Source organism: Aquila chrysaetos, chromosome 24 (genome assembly GCF_900496995.4).
Source record: "Aquila chrysaetos chrysaetos chromosome 24, bAquChr1.4, whole genome shotgun sequence".
Classification (NCBI taxonomy): domain Eukaryota; kingdom Metazoa; phylum Chordata; class Aves; order Accipitriformes; family Accipitridae; genus Aquila; species Aquila chrysaetos.
The window spans coordinates 15,094,539-15,108,809 of NC_044027.1; the positions used below are offsets into that span (position 1 = coordinate 15,094,539).

General features: G+C 44.6%; 1 protein-coding gene across 4 annotated transcripts in view; it reads left to right on the plus strand.

The window, feature by feature from the left end:
• NUP214 (nucleoporin 214) overlaps positions 1-8,328 on the plus strand; it is a 46,371-nt gene extending 38,043 nt beyond the window's left edge. For all 4 annotated transcript variants that reach the window (XM_030000704.2, XM_030000703.2, XM_030000705.2 and 1 more), the window contains exons 33-36: positions 2,681-2,852; positions 6,411-6,553; positions 7,382-7,406; positions 8,107-8,328. In XM_030000704.2, coding sequence (XP_029856564.1) covers positions 2,681-2,852; positions 6,411-6,553; positions 7,382-7,406; positions 8,107-8,140 — 374 coding nt within the window. In that variant the 3' untranslated portion in view covers positions 8,141-8,328. The remainder of the gene's footprint in view (positions 1-2,680; positions 2,853-6,410; positions 6,554-7,381; positions 7,407-8,106) is intronic.
• The last annotated feature ends 5,943 nt before the right edge of the window (positions 8,329-14,271 follow it).

The window sequence follows — 14,271 nt, forward strand, 5'->3', positions numbered from 1 at the left end:
TGGCTTAGTGAATGGAACTTTAGCTGGTGAATTCAAGGCAGAGATTTACAATCTCTTGTGCAGAAAAGCATCCAGTAAACTACATTTTCAGGTGTTCATTCCAGAAATTCCCGTTGCAGTTTAAGAGCAGAGAGCTGTGTACCGTACAATGAAGAGTACAGAACATGGAACTGAATAAATTTTTCCTAGTTTAGATGCTTCCTTGGAATATTCTCTTCCAAACTTCACTGTGGATTTTGTAACCCTTTTTGTCCCCATTTCTTCATATGAGTGAATGCACAAGTGTCTACAGTGGGAAAGCTTCCTCATAAAATTCGTATCAGACGTGCTTCAGGTCCTTCTCTTTTGAAATCAGTCTGACCTGTCATCGTACTTTCTTCTGTGGCTGAGCTGTTGTTCTCTCTGTTGGTTGAGTTAATTGAATCAAATATCGGAAATTTCACAAAACCTCTTTTCTTTTTACTGTCATCTGCCCAAAGAGCGAGCCACAAAAGTAGTGGTGACTGTGATATATTCATTAGAACTGAATGGCAAAATGTTCATTCTGTTAATTACCAGGCAAAAATGGAAGGCCCAAAGGGTCAGGCAGAGCAAAGCTTTTCTTCTCTATCCTCAGATCATTCTTACAGTGAACATTGATGAAGATAGATGTTCCGCTCCAAGTGTGTCTAGTGAAGCTTCATCAATGGGGGAAGCAGGGGAGGCTTGGTCATCCTTGAAGTTGTCTTGAGACAATGGTGCTCAAGAGCTCCCTTTGGAGAAGCAGTGCTTTGAGAAGAAGCACTCTCTGCTTTGGCAGTAGCAGTGCTCTCGTGTTAGTGAAGTGGGTGAGAGCGTAATGATGATGCTATCAGATCCAACAGCCATTTGTAAAGTGTCTCTCAGGTATTGCATTCCACTTGGTAGCGGACTGAGTTTCTTGTCTCAGGCATACCTCCCATCTGTTATTTTTGCTAGAGGAGGAGAAAGGCATTCCTGAAGGAAGTTCTTCTTTCATTCACCTGGGGACTCTTTCCTTGCTTTTTATTATTTTGGTTTCAAAATTCTTCTTGAGATGGGATTTTCGAGAGGTTTCTGCAGAAGGCACATCCACTCTGACAGAGCCCCTCAGAGCCTTCTCTCCTCTGGTTATATTTGCTAAATACTGAAATGAATGGTGTGTCTTCCTCTCCCAGCTGCGGTGGAAAGGTTTACTTGATTTGAATCCCCCTTTGTCCTGGTTTCACCACTTACAAATAGTGGAGAAAGGAAAGCGAAACATGTTAATAGGCATTGCAGAAGAGAGCGTATGCTGAGGAACGCTTCAGCCCCTGTGATAAATAGTCTAATGTCCTAGAGATAGAGGTAACAAGCTATGTGATCTGTGTTTAAATAATTTAGGCCTAGCATTGTTTTTTTTTTTTCCCCAGACCGTCTGTGTTTACAGCCAAACAGTATCCATTACCTTGACATGGACTGGAATTTCACCCAGGGTATTAAAATGTGTGGTGGTATCCCATCCTCATCCCTAGTCAAACAAAAGAGCAGGTGTCCTTCACGTTCCACAACGTCAGTTAGAAACAGGCCAATAATATCAGCAGATGAACGTAGAATAAAATAATCTGGGTAGAAGTCCATTCAGACCTGCAGAAGGCAACTAAACCCCAAGCAGAAATTGCCAACAGCAGAGTTCAGTTCTTGATTCCCTGCAGGAATCGTGCAGTTCCACTGACCTGGCATTTAATCATTGCATCTTAGTTTCCACCACTTAAACCAGGATTAGATAAGACCCTGTCTCCTGAATCTTTTTGCATCACTGGAGCACCTAAAAAACAAGCTTGCAATCTACCCTCTGATCTTAAGAGATGGGGGAGTCTTGTCCATTGCACTGGGGAGTTCTTCCAGTTTAAGCACTTGCATGCATGAAATTCTGTCCACAGGACACTTGTATGTCCTTCCACAGCTTTAGATTAGAAGCCAGAGTAAAACACTGCAACCAAACCACAGCAGCAAATGTTCACAAAGGTGACCTTTACAGGAGACTTTTCATTCTGCACTGTTACATGCAGTTCCTTTGGATAGTAACTTGTTTAAATGGTGATGAGCAGAACTTTACTTTAAAACTGACTGCATAAGCTAAGCTTTTTTTCTGGTAAGGAGTGCAAGTTTTATGATGAAGGATGGATATATATATATATTTTTTTTTATATATAATAATAATAGAAGCATTAGTCTAGCACCTGTTGTATGTATATTTACTGTAACTTGGTTATTGTGCATGTTTGCTATCTCACGATTAAGATACTAGTCTTTTTTATATAAAGCAAGTGGAGATTCCTTCACAGTGTGCAAGCGCATGCATGATATATTACCGCTTTCCAGTACAGCTGTGGGGATTGAGTTGATGTTGTGCTCAAATGTTCATGAGACCCAGAATGTGGTTTTCTTCTGGGTAGTCTCTTACTCAGTTGCAGTTTTTTTGCATGCATTCAGGCACTTTTATCCATGTCTTTTGTAACAAAATACCTTGCAGTTTGGAAGCTTTGTGGCGGTTAGTTTTATAAATAATGCTGTGTCCACCTGATAAGATGAACAGCCCCATTATGGAGATTGTCTGCTTGGAAATCTAGGTTTTGTTTTCTCTTTCTGCATTATTGTTTACATGATGTTCTTTTCCCTTTTTTGCCTCTGTTTTGCTCAGGTGGCTTCGGTGCTGCTCCAGTGTTTGGCAGCCCTCCGACTTTCGGGGGATCCCCTGGGTTTGGAGGGGTGCCAGCATTCGGTTCAGCCCCAACCTTTTCAAGCCCTCTGGGCTCAACGGGAGGCAAAGTGTTCGGCGAGGGTACAGCAGCAGCCAGCGCTGGAGGATTTGGGTAAGCCAACCAGGGTCCTGGGTTTGGGAAAACAATGTTCGTGTGTGACAAAAACTATTATGCTGTTACCTCTGCTGCATTAATGTAAAGAATATATTCTGTGATTGATGGCTAAGCTCTAAGTATCCTTGGTTTGTGGGGGTTCTCTTGCTTGTTTGTTCGTTTTTTAAATATAAAAAAGGCATAAAAATAAGGCTTTAACCCCAAAGGAAATAATGTGTATGATCTCGTTTTAATGCTGAAACTACTATGTTGAATCTTTAGCTTTAGAGATTGGGGTGGGGGGCAGGGTGAGGGGGGATGTGAGTCATCTTGCAAGTGTCTAAGGAAATGCAGGAGTATTTTCAGTGTGCACGTTTAATGAGTTCAACTCTAGGCCTACAAACTATGCCTAGCAAAGAAAATAATAAATATCATTATCTGTGACTCTGTCTAGCCACCTTATCCACTTGTGAGATTTGGCCTAGAGATACTAATGAGAATTTAGTCTTTTCTCTCACCTTTGTGGGGTGGGACGAAGCACTTGTGACAGCCTGTGCTCCCAGAGCAATTTGTGTTTATCCCACACTGATTGTTTTTACCTGTTTCTTTACCCCTTAAGCCTGTGCTCGGCACCGGAGCAGACAGCACATTATTCCTATTATACAGAATTTCAAACCTTGCAAAGCAGCTTCTGCAATAGGCAGCAAATGCACTTCTTCAACATGGCACTACCAGCAAGCAACTCTCCTTCACGCCCTACAATTATATTCAGACTGAATAGACCCAATTAAAAAAAGAAAAACTTCCAGTGAAAAGAGGAAACTGGATGCCTTCCCAGTCTTAGGGTTTACATATTTCACAAGCATTTGTCTTTAGTTTCAGGAGGAACTGCCTTTACGTAAGGCACATTAGAACATCTAGAAGTGTAACTTGTTAATTCCCCATGAGGTTAGGCAGATACCCATCTGCCAGGGCACCCCTGAGCTGTGGGAGGCTTCGGCTAGGTTCTTCTGCTATGTCCTGAACTCTGGTGCAGCAAATTGGAGAGTCCCTTTGGAAAGGGTAAAAATAGAGGCAGCTTAATTAAATCCCCACAAAGAAGGATGCGCTTGTAGGGACAACTTAGCTTCAATTCAGCTGATATTTTGTTCCGTTCCAGCTTTCAGCCATTGTGCTGCAGGATTTTGTACTGAAACTGGACGCGCTCAGTGACAATGTTGGAAGCTTAAAGATAAGACGGGATTCAGAACAAGAAGCATGGTGATGCAAACAGAGGTCTTGCATAAGCAGTCTGCAGACTCAAGAAAGATAATTCATTGGCTTAACTTGTGGGGAGTTTTGAGAATTTCTTCTCTATTAGAAAGGTGCAGACTCAGTATGATATTTTCAGAGTTGCCTGAGGAATTCGATTTTGATTTTAAAAACTTTAAAAGAGTGTGCAAAATTCCCAGGCAGCTTTACAAAACCCAAATCTTACTGCAAAATTTTGAGCAATAGTTTAATTCTGCAGTATAATGTAGCATCTGTGCAGGACTTCCTTTCTGCCTTTCTCTGGAAGTGAAACTTTAAAAATCCCAAATCCAGAGATGTTACTTGCCAATACGTTGTGCAGTATTAGCTCCGAGTTCCTGAGAACACCCTGCTAACTTAAATACATGCAATTCATTGCTGCTTCAGTTCTGAAAAATCTGCATCACTTGATAAATGACTCGGGTGTCAAAAATAGAAACCACTACACTTCTTCAAAGTCTGCAATTCCAACTGTTTGTGAGCAAATACTGTTTTGCTTTCATAAACTAACCTCAAGTGCCTCTCAATTCTGTTTTGTATAGGAGCTTTACAAAAGACCTGAAAATCCGGGCAAGATAGGTTTGATTAAATTGTTACTAGGCGATGACTGTATCTCATCTTTTATATATTTTAAAAAAAAAACAAAAAACTGTTCCATAGCTTAAGCTGTTTCTCTGTTCCTAGTGTGCTTAGCATTTTTTCAACAGGCATGTTCTTCTAGTTGTAACTGAAAGAAGCAATTTGAACCACAAGTTCCATGTCACTATTTTCACCTCCACTTCCTTTCACCGGGTACATGTAATTTGTGTGTTTAGTGGCCTAGTCCTGAGGAGATGGAGCACTGTAAGAACCTCTTGTTCTCAAATGCATCACCCCATCTTGCTGCTTTTAAAAAAGAACTACAACACCTGTTCTGCCCATGCTGAGAAAACCACATTTGTGGTTCTGGGCTGAAGTTGTCTGCAAGGTACATCGGTCAAGAGCCAAACCAGAGGCACAGGGGATGGTTAGCAGGGCCAAAGATGCAAAGTCACTGAACTGCCCATTGTAGCTAATGCAGTATATGGAAGTGGTGTCTATGGTTGACAGTGTCTGGGATAGGAGAAGTGATGTCCTTTACCAGATGAATTGCTTGTCACACTGCTACAAGGGTTGTCTTTTATCTGGAGAGATATGTTTTGATGTGGCTTGTTTTTTTGGTTTTGGTTTTTTGTTTGTTTTTTTTTTTTAAAGTCTACTAGATCCGGATGGATGGGGAGGTGGGTTAATGTGCTGTCAGTTCATATTTTAAGTCAGAAATGACAGTAGCTTGTGTGAGGCACAGCCTTGCAAAGCTGGCACACTGTTTGACTTCACCAACTGTCTGCTCAGGGGAGGGCTGATGCTGGGTTAGTTGTAGTAGCATTGTGCACTTGCAGAGCTCTAGCAGAACTTGTCATTTGAAAATTTTGTGTCTGCATTTTGCCCAGTTTAAGTTAGAGAAAAAATTGAAGCTCGTTTTTTGAGTGCACCTCTTACGTTCAGAATTGGGAGAAGTCTATGGGGGGAGCAGAGAACCGTAATGCATATTGTGGTCTCATTAGTGTGTCATGCTGATAGCTCTACAATACCTGGTTGGACAGAGTGGGTGGAGAAGGGAGACCAATTTCCATACATAAAAGTGTTTCTTATTTCAGTCCCCAAAAGCATTTAGGGAAGTAAACCAAAGGTGGTGGGGAGAAGTGCCACATAGGTGCAGATCTTCAGGAAAGCACTGGAACTGTGTGTGATTCAAAATGGGCTGGGGAGAGAAAGGAATTGAGAAATCTGCAGACGGTTTACATGGGCAGTGGTAAGGTACCATCTGAAAGTTGAGAGTCTGGGCTCTGTATCTAGGTTCTGCTTTGTGCTCTGGCCATGAGCAGCTCATACCAATTCTGTGTTTGCTGCCCTGTTTGTGAAATGAAACAATGCTGTACTTTTGAGCTTAAAGGGGTGAATTAATATATTCCATTTGATGGCAGGAGTTGGTATTTCCAAGCACTTGAAAACATTACCCTGTGTAAGCATGAACATATTTGCCTTTCTGCCTGGCGCAGAAACAGACATTTGTATGTACGATAGCCTTTCCCAAACCAGAAAATCACTTTCCAGAATGAACAATTATAATTATTCATATTGGGTGGTCTTGCTCTTTTGATGTATCCTTGTTTAAGGAGTGCACTGTTATCATTGCAGGTATGGGGACAAACTTGCAGTGTAAGTGAGAAGATGCTTGCAAACACAAATTTTCTCTTTAAACTGCAGGTTTGGTGGTACCAGTAACAATACAGCATCGTTTGGCACGCTAGCAAATCAAAATACCCCAACATTTGGATCGCTGTCACAGCAGGGTACTGGTTTCGGCACACAAAGCAGTGGATTCTCAGCTTTTGGGACAGGTGGAGGAGGTAGGAGAAGCTAAAATATAATGAACTTAACAGGCCCTATGTCTCCATTTTTCCCTGGAACTTGGGTGTGACTCCTCAGCTCCCTGTCAAAAATCTGCCTGGTCCTGGTCATTCTATAGGGAACGCACCGTGTCCTGGAGAACTGAGCTGCAGGGTGGGGTGTAGCGTCTTCTCAGACATTAGCTTATAATTCCATCACTTGATTGGCTGTGTAGCATGTCAATAAATCACTCTTCTTCTGCACACCTCATCAGATTATTGCTTTGCACCCCTCTTTGTGGAGTTGTTCTTTCTTTTCAAAGGAAAGTACCATACGCATGGGTATCTGTATGTAAGTACTTAATGTCAGAAGAATATGCACTGGAAAATTGAGCTAGAACACCAATGGCCAAATTTTTATCTGATGTAATAATTCAGTGAAGCTGCAGTGATTGACACAGGGCTGAGAACAGAGCCTTTGAGAGAGGATATGTTCATTGGTGGTCTGCCTGTCACCATTGGCTTGCATTAAGCACAAACTTCATCTTCAGAAAGCAGCCCTCTATTTTCATGGAGAGGTGAATAAACCAGGCACATTGTATGCAGTTGCTACTAATGAATGGACCTAGCTGATTAGCAGTGAAAGCAAAGCCCTCTTAGGAACCAAGGCAAGTCACTTTTCTTCTAGATGGAGATTTGACTTTCATTGTTTGCCCATCGCTCTTTCCCTGGCCTAAGGCAGGAAAGAAATGTTTTTCAATCTGTGTGTGGGAGGGGACATTTACTACAAATGTTATGCATTCATTTTACCTTTTAACAATTATTTTTCTAATCTTGCATTTCTTTCAGGGTTTGGTTTTGGATCATCTAACACGTAAGTACCATTTTGTGTCTAACTCTTCATTAAAAATACAAACAGAATCAGAATAAAACAGTTGAATGGTTTACAAGAGCAAGCTTTGAAAGTAGCAGTAACATACTAGTTCTGATTTCCTTTCTAGTGGCACTGCATAGAGCTCAAAGTCCAGGCTCTGAATGTGTGCTTTCCAGTGAGTTTAATCTTTCATATAAGAGAGAATTTTCAGTTAGATCATGCTCTTTCTCCACCTCTCAGGCACATGATGCGTGTGCTCAAGCTGCATGTGTGAATCTAGTATCTACTCCATTTATCGGGTTGAAACAATGAATGAATGAAATCGGTACTTTTCCGGCTGAGTTGAGATGATGATTTTTACAGTTAAAGAATGGGACTAAGAGCTGAGGTTAACTCTGTCATCCACTCTGCCGCTGGCTTGCTGGATTACTTTAGCAAGTTTCTTAAACTTTGTTGTTTCCCTGCCAAGTAGAGAGAGCACGTATCTCTCCGGATGGTAGGCTCTAGAATAAGCATAATTATATCTAGTTAGTGTGTGTTGATGCAGTCTCAGGTAAAAGATGCTAGAAATACCAATGCGTTCTCACAATAAGCTTCTGATACTAGGGAGACTGGAAGTTTGAGAGATGTGCTGAATTAATACTGCCTGAGGGAGACTCTAGCACTCATTGCTGTGTTGGTTTTTTTTCTTGCTCCACAGATCTTCCTCTGGGTTTAGTGGATGGAGAAGCTAGGAACATCCTGAACTCTCCTGTAGAACTGTGCCGTAGCTCCTGCATTCATGAGTCACGTACAGGATCAATATCCAAACAGCTTTTCTTTTAAATACGAGTTCTCAGACTTTTTTTTTAAGAAAAAGATTCTGCTTATTTTTATGCAACACTTGTTCTCGCTCTATATTAAACTATTTTATCTGCCTTGATGTTATTTGTGTTGGAAGGGTTTATCTCCCTGCATCTAGAGGAAATAGATGTATGCTGTGGTTACCAGCCCCGTACTGGACTTAGCTTTATGTTGTTCATCCCTTGCCTAGACAAGGGGGTAGCTCACGTTGGTTCCTGATACAAACCAGCACATTTTTCATTGAAGAGAATGCTTGATTATCCTAGGCCCTTAAGAAGGGGCTGAAGTTTGCCCTGCTAATTTTAAGTATAGGATGGGGCACATGCTTATCTCACTGAAGTGCTAAAAGTGAGTCATGTGTGAGCCAGAGGCTTAGTGGAGAAATAGGAAATTAACTGAGAAGAAACTGGCAGCGTGCAGAACACGTTCCCATGGCAGTAACATTCAGCAAAGGGGTGGGAAGTAAAAGCTCTCCTATTTTTACCTTTCTCTAAATTTTACAGAACTCAGAAAATGGAACTCAGGTTATAGGGAAAACTTCTGGCCCTTGAATTAGAAGTGTGACCTCCATCCAGAGGCATTAGTGATTTTGCTGCTTAAGGCTTTGGCTGTTGGATTCTACTGTCAGCTACATTTTTTCTAACATGTATGAGATTGTACTTTTTCCCTGTAGCTCTTAGCTTTAGTCAATATCATTTGTGAAATTCTCATATGTTTATACTTGAACATACTGAGCAAATGTTTTAAAGAATGCCCTGAAGGCATTCTGGACAAACACTTTTTCTATTTGATGCATCTGACCTCCATGAAACCTCTAAATGATGTAATGGGTTTTTGTTGCTCTGTGAAAAATGCATTTGAAATAACAGCTTATGTATTAGTTGAATACATGCAGATTGGATGGGTTTATCTTGTTGGTCCTTTCAGGACATTTTGGGGTACTTCTGCTTTTTCTGTTTTCAGCAGAAACATTCTAACTTTTTTTTTTTATTTTATTTTTTCCCCCTAAATACTACACAATATGATGACAAGTGTCACTTTCTGGTTTGGTGGGCATGTGGTCACTTTTTGGAATTGTAAATAGTTGATAACTGCTTGTTTTCATGTCCAGTGTTATAAACTAAATACTTATATCTATCAACAGTTCCTGAAGAAACCTCTTTTTTCAAGTCAACCTAAAATGTTAGAGTTTGACCTAACTCCTGTCCTAGTTGTGGAAAGTGTCCTTCCTATCTCTGCACCTGGGAATGACATTAGGTAGGTGCCCTTTAAAAAGGAAGACCACTGAAATACAGGAAATATAGTGTACACAGAGGGCTTATTTTTAGATCTGGAGAGGCTTTGCGAGGCTATAGGCTCTAAGGCTTTTACATATGCCCCAGATCATGAACCCTGGCGTGCCGCATGTCCTATTAGAGGCAGCACTGTTGTCGGGGTTTTGTTTATAACCTCCCTTCCCCTTTAATGGAAGAGAGCGAGCGCTAGCGATCCTGGGACCACAGCACTACAACAGAGGAGAAAATTTTCTGAAATTTGCTGGTTTGGAGATGGAAGAAAAAGCTGAAGATGGGTTGAAGTGTGCCCTCCCAGTATGTTCTCCTTGACTATACAACATTTCTTAAGGCCTAGAGGTGATACTGCTGTTCTGCTTTGCTTCCTCTTTATAAATAGCAGCTGGCCCAAACCATTGACCTTAAATTCTTTGCATTAATCTCCCCTTGCTGTGGCATGCGACACCTCCTAGCAAGGCCGTATCAGCTGTGCTCCCCCAGATAGCTAATAAACCTCTTGCTATGGAGAAGATTGGCTTGGTAAGAATGTGATGTTGGCGTGCTGAGCCATTTAAAGTTTCTTTTTTGGAATGATGGGAGCAGTTGGGGGTTGTCCCTGCTGTGCTGCTTGGTACCTGTTTAACTCCTATACCCTCTGCAAGTGAAGAGCTATTAGAATTACTCCAGGTGCTGATTGAACATGCATTTTCTTGCAGTGCTTCCAGAAATCATGGCTGAAACAACCCAACCCCCTGAACTATCTGCCCTTGAGAAACGGGTGCTGTTCCTGGTTTCCATAGTAGCTGCTGGAGGAGCTGAGCAGCGTAGAGAGGCTGATCGTGACCACAAGCCCACAGGAATATGCACAAAATGTAGCAAAGTCGACTTTGAAAAACCTGCATTTTTATTAGATGACTCAAGGACTTGGCAAGTGCGTGTGGCGCTTGGTTGGTGGTTGCCAGAAGCTGTTACAGTCTGTCATCTGTGTTAAGTGGCCTGTGATCTCATGGCCTCTGTCCAGTTTTTTGTGGACAGATGTCCACCAAAGAATAAAGCTACTAACACAGATAGCCCCAGTCTTGGCAGACCTGGTAAAGAAGCCAAGGACTAGCTGGGCTTGGAGCCCTTGTTTCAGTAGTTTTGTTGTCTGTGCTGGTTAATCCTCAAATAACTAATAGCAACCGTTCCACGGCTACTCTGAAGGAACTTATCATTTTGTCTATGCTAATGTGGTTGTACGTTTTTTTTCATGCCATTTCAGTATGAGAAGAAATCTTCCAAGGCTTTTATCAAAGGTGGATTCTTAATTATCTCTAATGAAGGGACACACTTATTTTTCCCTCCCCTGAGACTACGCCATGGCCTTGAGGCAGTGGCAAGCCGAGGGCTGGTGATGCTCTGCTATGGCAGAGCACTAATGATGGTGTTACAGACTTGGTGGGCAGAGGGGAGCCTGAGGCGTAGAGAGGATCTCCCCAAACCCATGGAGAGACCAGACCAGGGATTTCTGCTTCCTTGAAGGCTAAAAGAGCAACAAAGAGGCACAAAAAGAAAGAAGAATTTTTTAATCTCTTGTTTTAAAGGTTTTTACTGTATAATACTTGGTATTCCAGAATACGCATGGTCTCGGCCATACCCCTCCATCCGGATCTGTCTCCTGGGAGGGAAGGATGTAATTTCTTTGGCCCTTCTGTGCCTCAGTGCCGTGGTGCAGAGAGGCGACCAGAGGACAAATGCCGGTGGCATCCGTCTGCTGTCGAACCGAGGAGGGATCGCAGGGCTGAAGTTCATCCTGTGCTGCCGGGTTATATCCCTCGGCTCGCCTCGTCGCCGATGGCCACTTTCCTGCTTGAGCAGTGCCGGGGACAGAGCTGACGTGCTGATGACCAAAACCTTGGCAATGCTCCGTGGGAGAAACCAGACGTGTTTCTGACACGACCGTCCGGCTCAGGATGGGCTTATTGGCCTCAACAGCGAGCCGCTGTGGTGTGTTTGCGTGTGTGTGGGGAGTCTCGGGGATGAGTAGGATCTCTGTGGAAGGTGGTGGAGGTCAGAAAAGTGCTGCTGAACATCTCGGACCTTTGTTCCAGCTGCTGGGAGCAGGGAGCGAGGCAGTGGAAAGGTGAAGGCAGGCAGTGGCACTTACCTCTCCTCCCAGCCCTTTGCCAAGGAACGGGGGGCACAGCCTTGGCCAGCACTGGTCCCTGCACCCTGCCAGCAGTCCTGCGCAGAGCTGCCTGCCTTCGCCCCGTCGGTCCGCGTACGTGTCCCTGCTGCTGCAGGCCCAGAGGCTGAAGTGACATTTTATTTATCCCTTCTTAGTTTTCATGTGTCCTGCCCTTGTGCATTGCTTTCAGCATTGCTTACAAGGAAAAATAATCCTGCATGAGGCTTTGGCATGAGTGTGTCTGGTAGTGCCGGGGGAGTTTTTGTTCCTAGATAAATGTCGCGTTGAGCCCGAGGGGCTGGGAAGAGGCGGCTGCAGCTCGGTGGGGATGAGCAGCCCTCGGTCGGCAGCACGACCAGCTCCGTCCTTTCTCCCTCTCGCGGCAGCGAGGCCCTAGGGTCTTGCAGCCATCGAGAAAAGACCGACTTCCTCGCCGAGGAATGAGCCTGGATGCGTCGGCACGTTTTTCAACTCTGCAGGCCTACCTGTGCCCATGGGCTTCTGTCTCGGCTCCCCGAGGGTCCCGCGGTTATGCACAGCATGTTCCCTGTCTCGCACCATCCCCACTTTTGTTTTTCTGCAATTTCCAGTAGGTTGCAAAGCTCCTTCTCTGCAAACGTGTGTCTGGCTCCCGCTGCAGCGCCGGGACTTCTCCGTACACGCCTTTATCACACACGGGCACGCTTTGTGCTGCCAGTGCCTGTATCTGAACTCGCACCGTTCCCTGAACACGAGATAAAAACGAAGTTGTGTATTGCCAGCAAGCGCGTTGCTCGAACGATATAGCAGGGCTGTTGCTGAGCCCTGGTGCTGCAGGTTCCTGGGCACACGCAGCCGCGGGCGATGCTCTGGCCTCAGGCTGCTGTCCTGCCTTGTCAGTGTCCTTTTCCAGCGCTGGAAGAGACCACCGCCATCGCGTACCACCCTCTCTCGGAGCAGGGTGCTGGAGTCGCTCCCGGGTCAGTGTTCCTTGCAGAATTTCTCCGCAGTTCTGCTCTGCAGGCGCCAGGAGCTTCAGCGCTTCAAATGCCCTGTGCTTAAGTGATGTCAGAACGGCTTCTGCATCGAAGGTGAAATAAGCTATTGCTCTGTTTTGAGGGGGAAGTATGGGACAACCCCAAAGTTACGAATCGGGGTAGGGTCAGACCTGACTCTCCAGTGCTGCTCGACTGCGTTCGGGCTTTTTGCCAGGACTCTGTACCCGCTGGGTTTGTGGGGACCAATTTACGAAGGTGTTACGAAAGGCAGCCTTGGCAAACTCGATGCAGATTGTTTGAGGAGCTCTGTTATAATTACGTGCATGCAACACATGACACAGTATTTTTATTTTTTTTTAATAGATGCTTCAAGGCTCTTCAGTGCATTGCTAAAAATATTTTTGCATTAAAACTTGAAAACATGAAGGCATAAAATGAGCGTGTGCAGCTGCTGCACATGAACAGCTTAACAAGATGTGAGATAGAAGAAATAGGAAACAAAACTTGATTTGCATCAGCAGAGGGAAGTCCCTGCAAAAAGTTTCGAGCAGGGACTGTGGAGGCCAGGGGGTATGTCTTCAAATGAAGGAACTGTTCCCTCAGTCTGTTTAAAACCGAGGTTAAAAAATCACAAAGCCAAGCGACAAAAACCTCTAGAAAGGTGAGTTTGATTTGTAGCCTCAGCATTCACGGATGCAGCGCGCTAAAGGATTGGAAGCACCAGAACTGGGCTCCACCATCACCTCGGCTCTGCTGGGTTCAGCAGCCGCCATCCTTCCCAGATCCTTCTCAGGGGCTTTTCCAGTGTCTCGGTGCAGATAATAAGCGACCGGGCACTTTCAGCTTTTTCAGGGTGTCACCCAAAACAGCTGTGAGTTGGCTGGTGTCCCCTCTCCCCCCTTCTCCCCCTCCAAAACTAGGACATCTAAATTTAACCTGCTATCAACAGATGAGGCTGGAGAGTTTCCACTGTGGAAAGGAATCCCACTCCGAACCTGTCCTCTCCTCTGCTCAGGCTCCATCCGTGCGCATTCCTTTCCTCGAGCTGTGACCTCCCGTACGTTTCATTCCTCCCCTTCCCCTCCGGCGCTTGGGTTTGTCTCCCTGCTACGTGCCGCTGGAGCTTCCCAAACTGACGACGTGGCTTTCCGTGTTTTACGTGGGCACGCGCCTCCGTGGTTTGGAGATGAACGGTACCAGGTCTCCCCGCTGCCCGGCAGCACCGTGCAAAAGGCTCTCGAGCTGCAAAGGTTGGCTACAACCTTTAAGGGGCATTAACAGGCTTGTCACAGGCTCTCGTTTGCTCCACGCGGGACCCAAGGAGATGCAGCGAAGGGGAGACATCGATGTGAGGTGCACCTTTTTGGGGGGTGCCCCACAGGTAAGGGTCCAGCCCCTGTGCTCAGGACACGTGCCAGGAAAGCTCCGAGGGTCCCAAGGGTGCCGGGTGGGAGCCGACGCAGCACCGTGATCTTGCGGCAGACGGAACGAGTCTTTCCTCTGCTGCTTTTCGGAGAAGCCTTGATGCTTCTTTGCAGGCTGGATCAGAGAGCAGCAAACCAGCAAAAGTACTGAACGAACAAAAAATTTAAAAAAAAAAAAAAAAG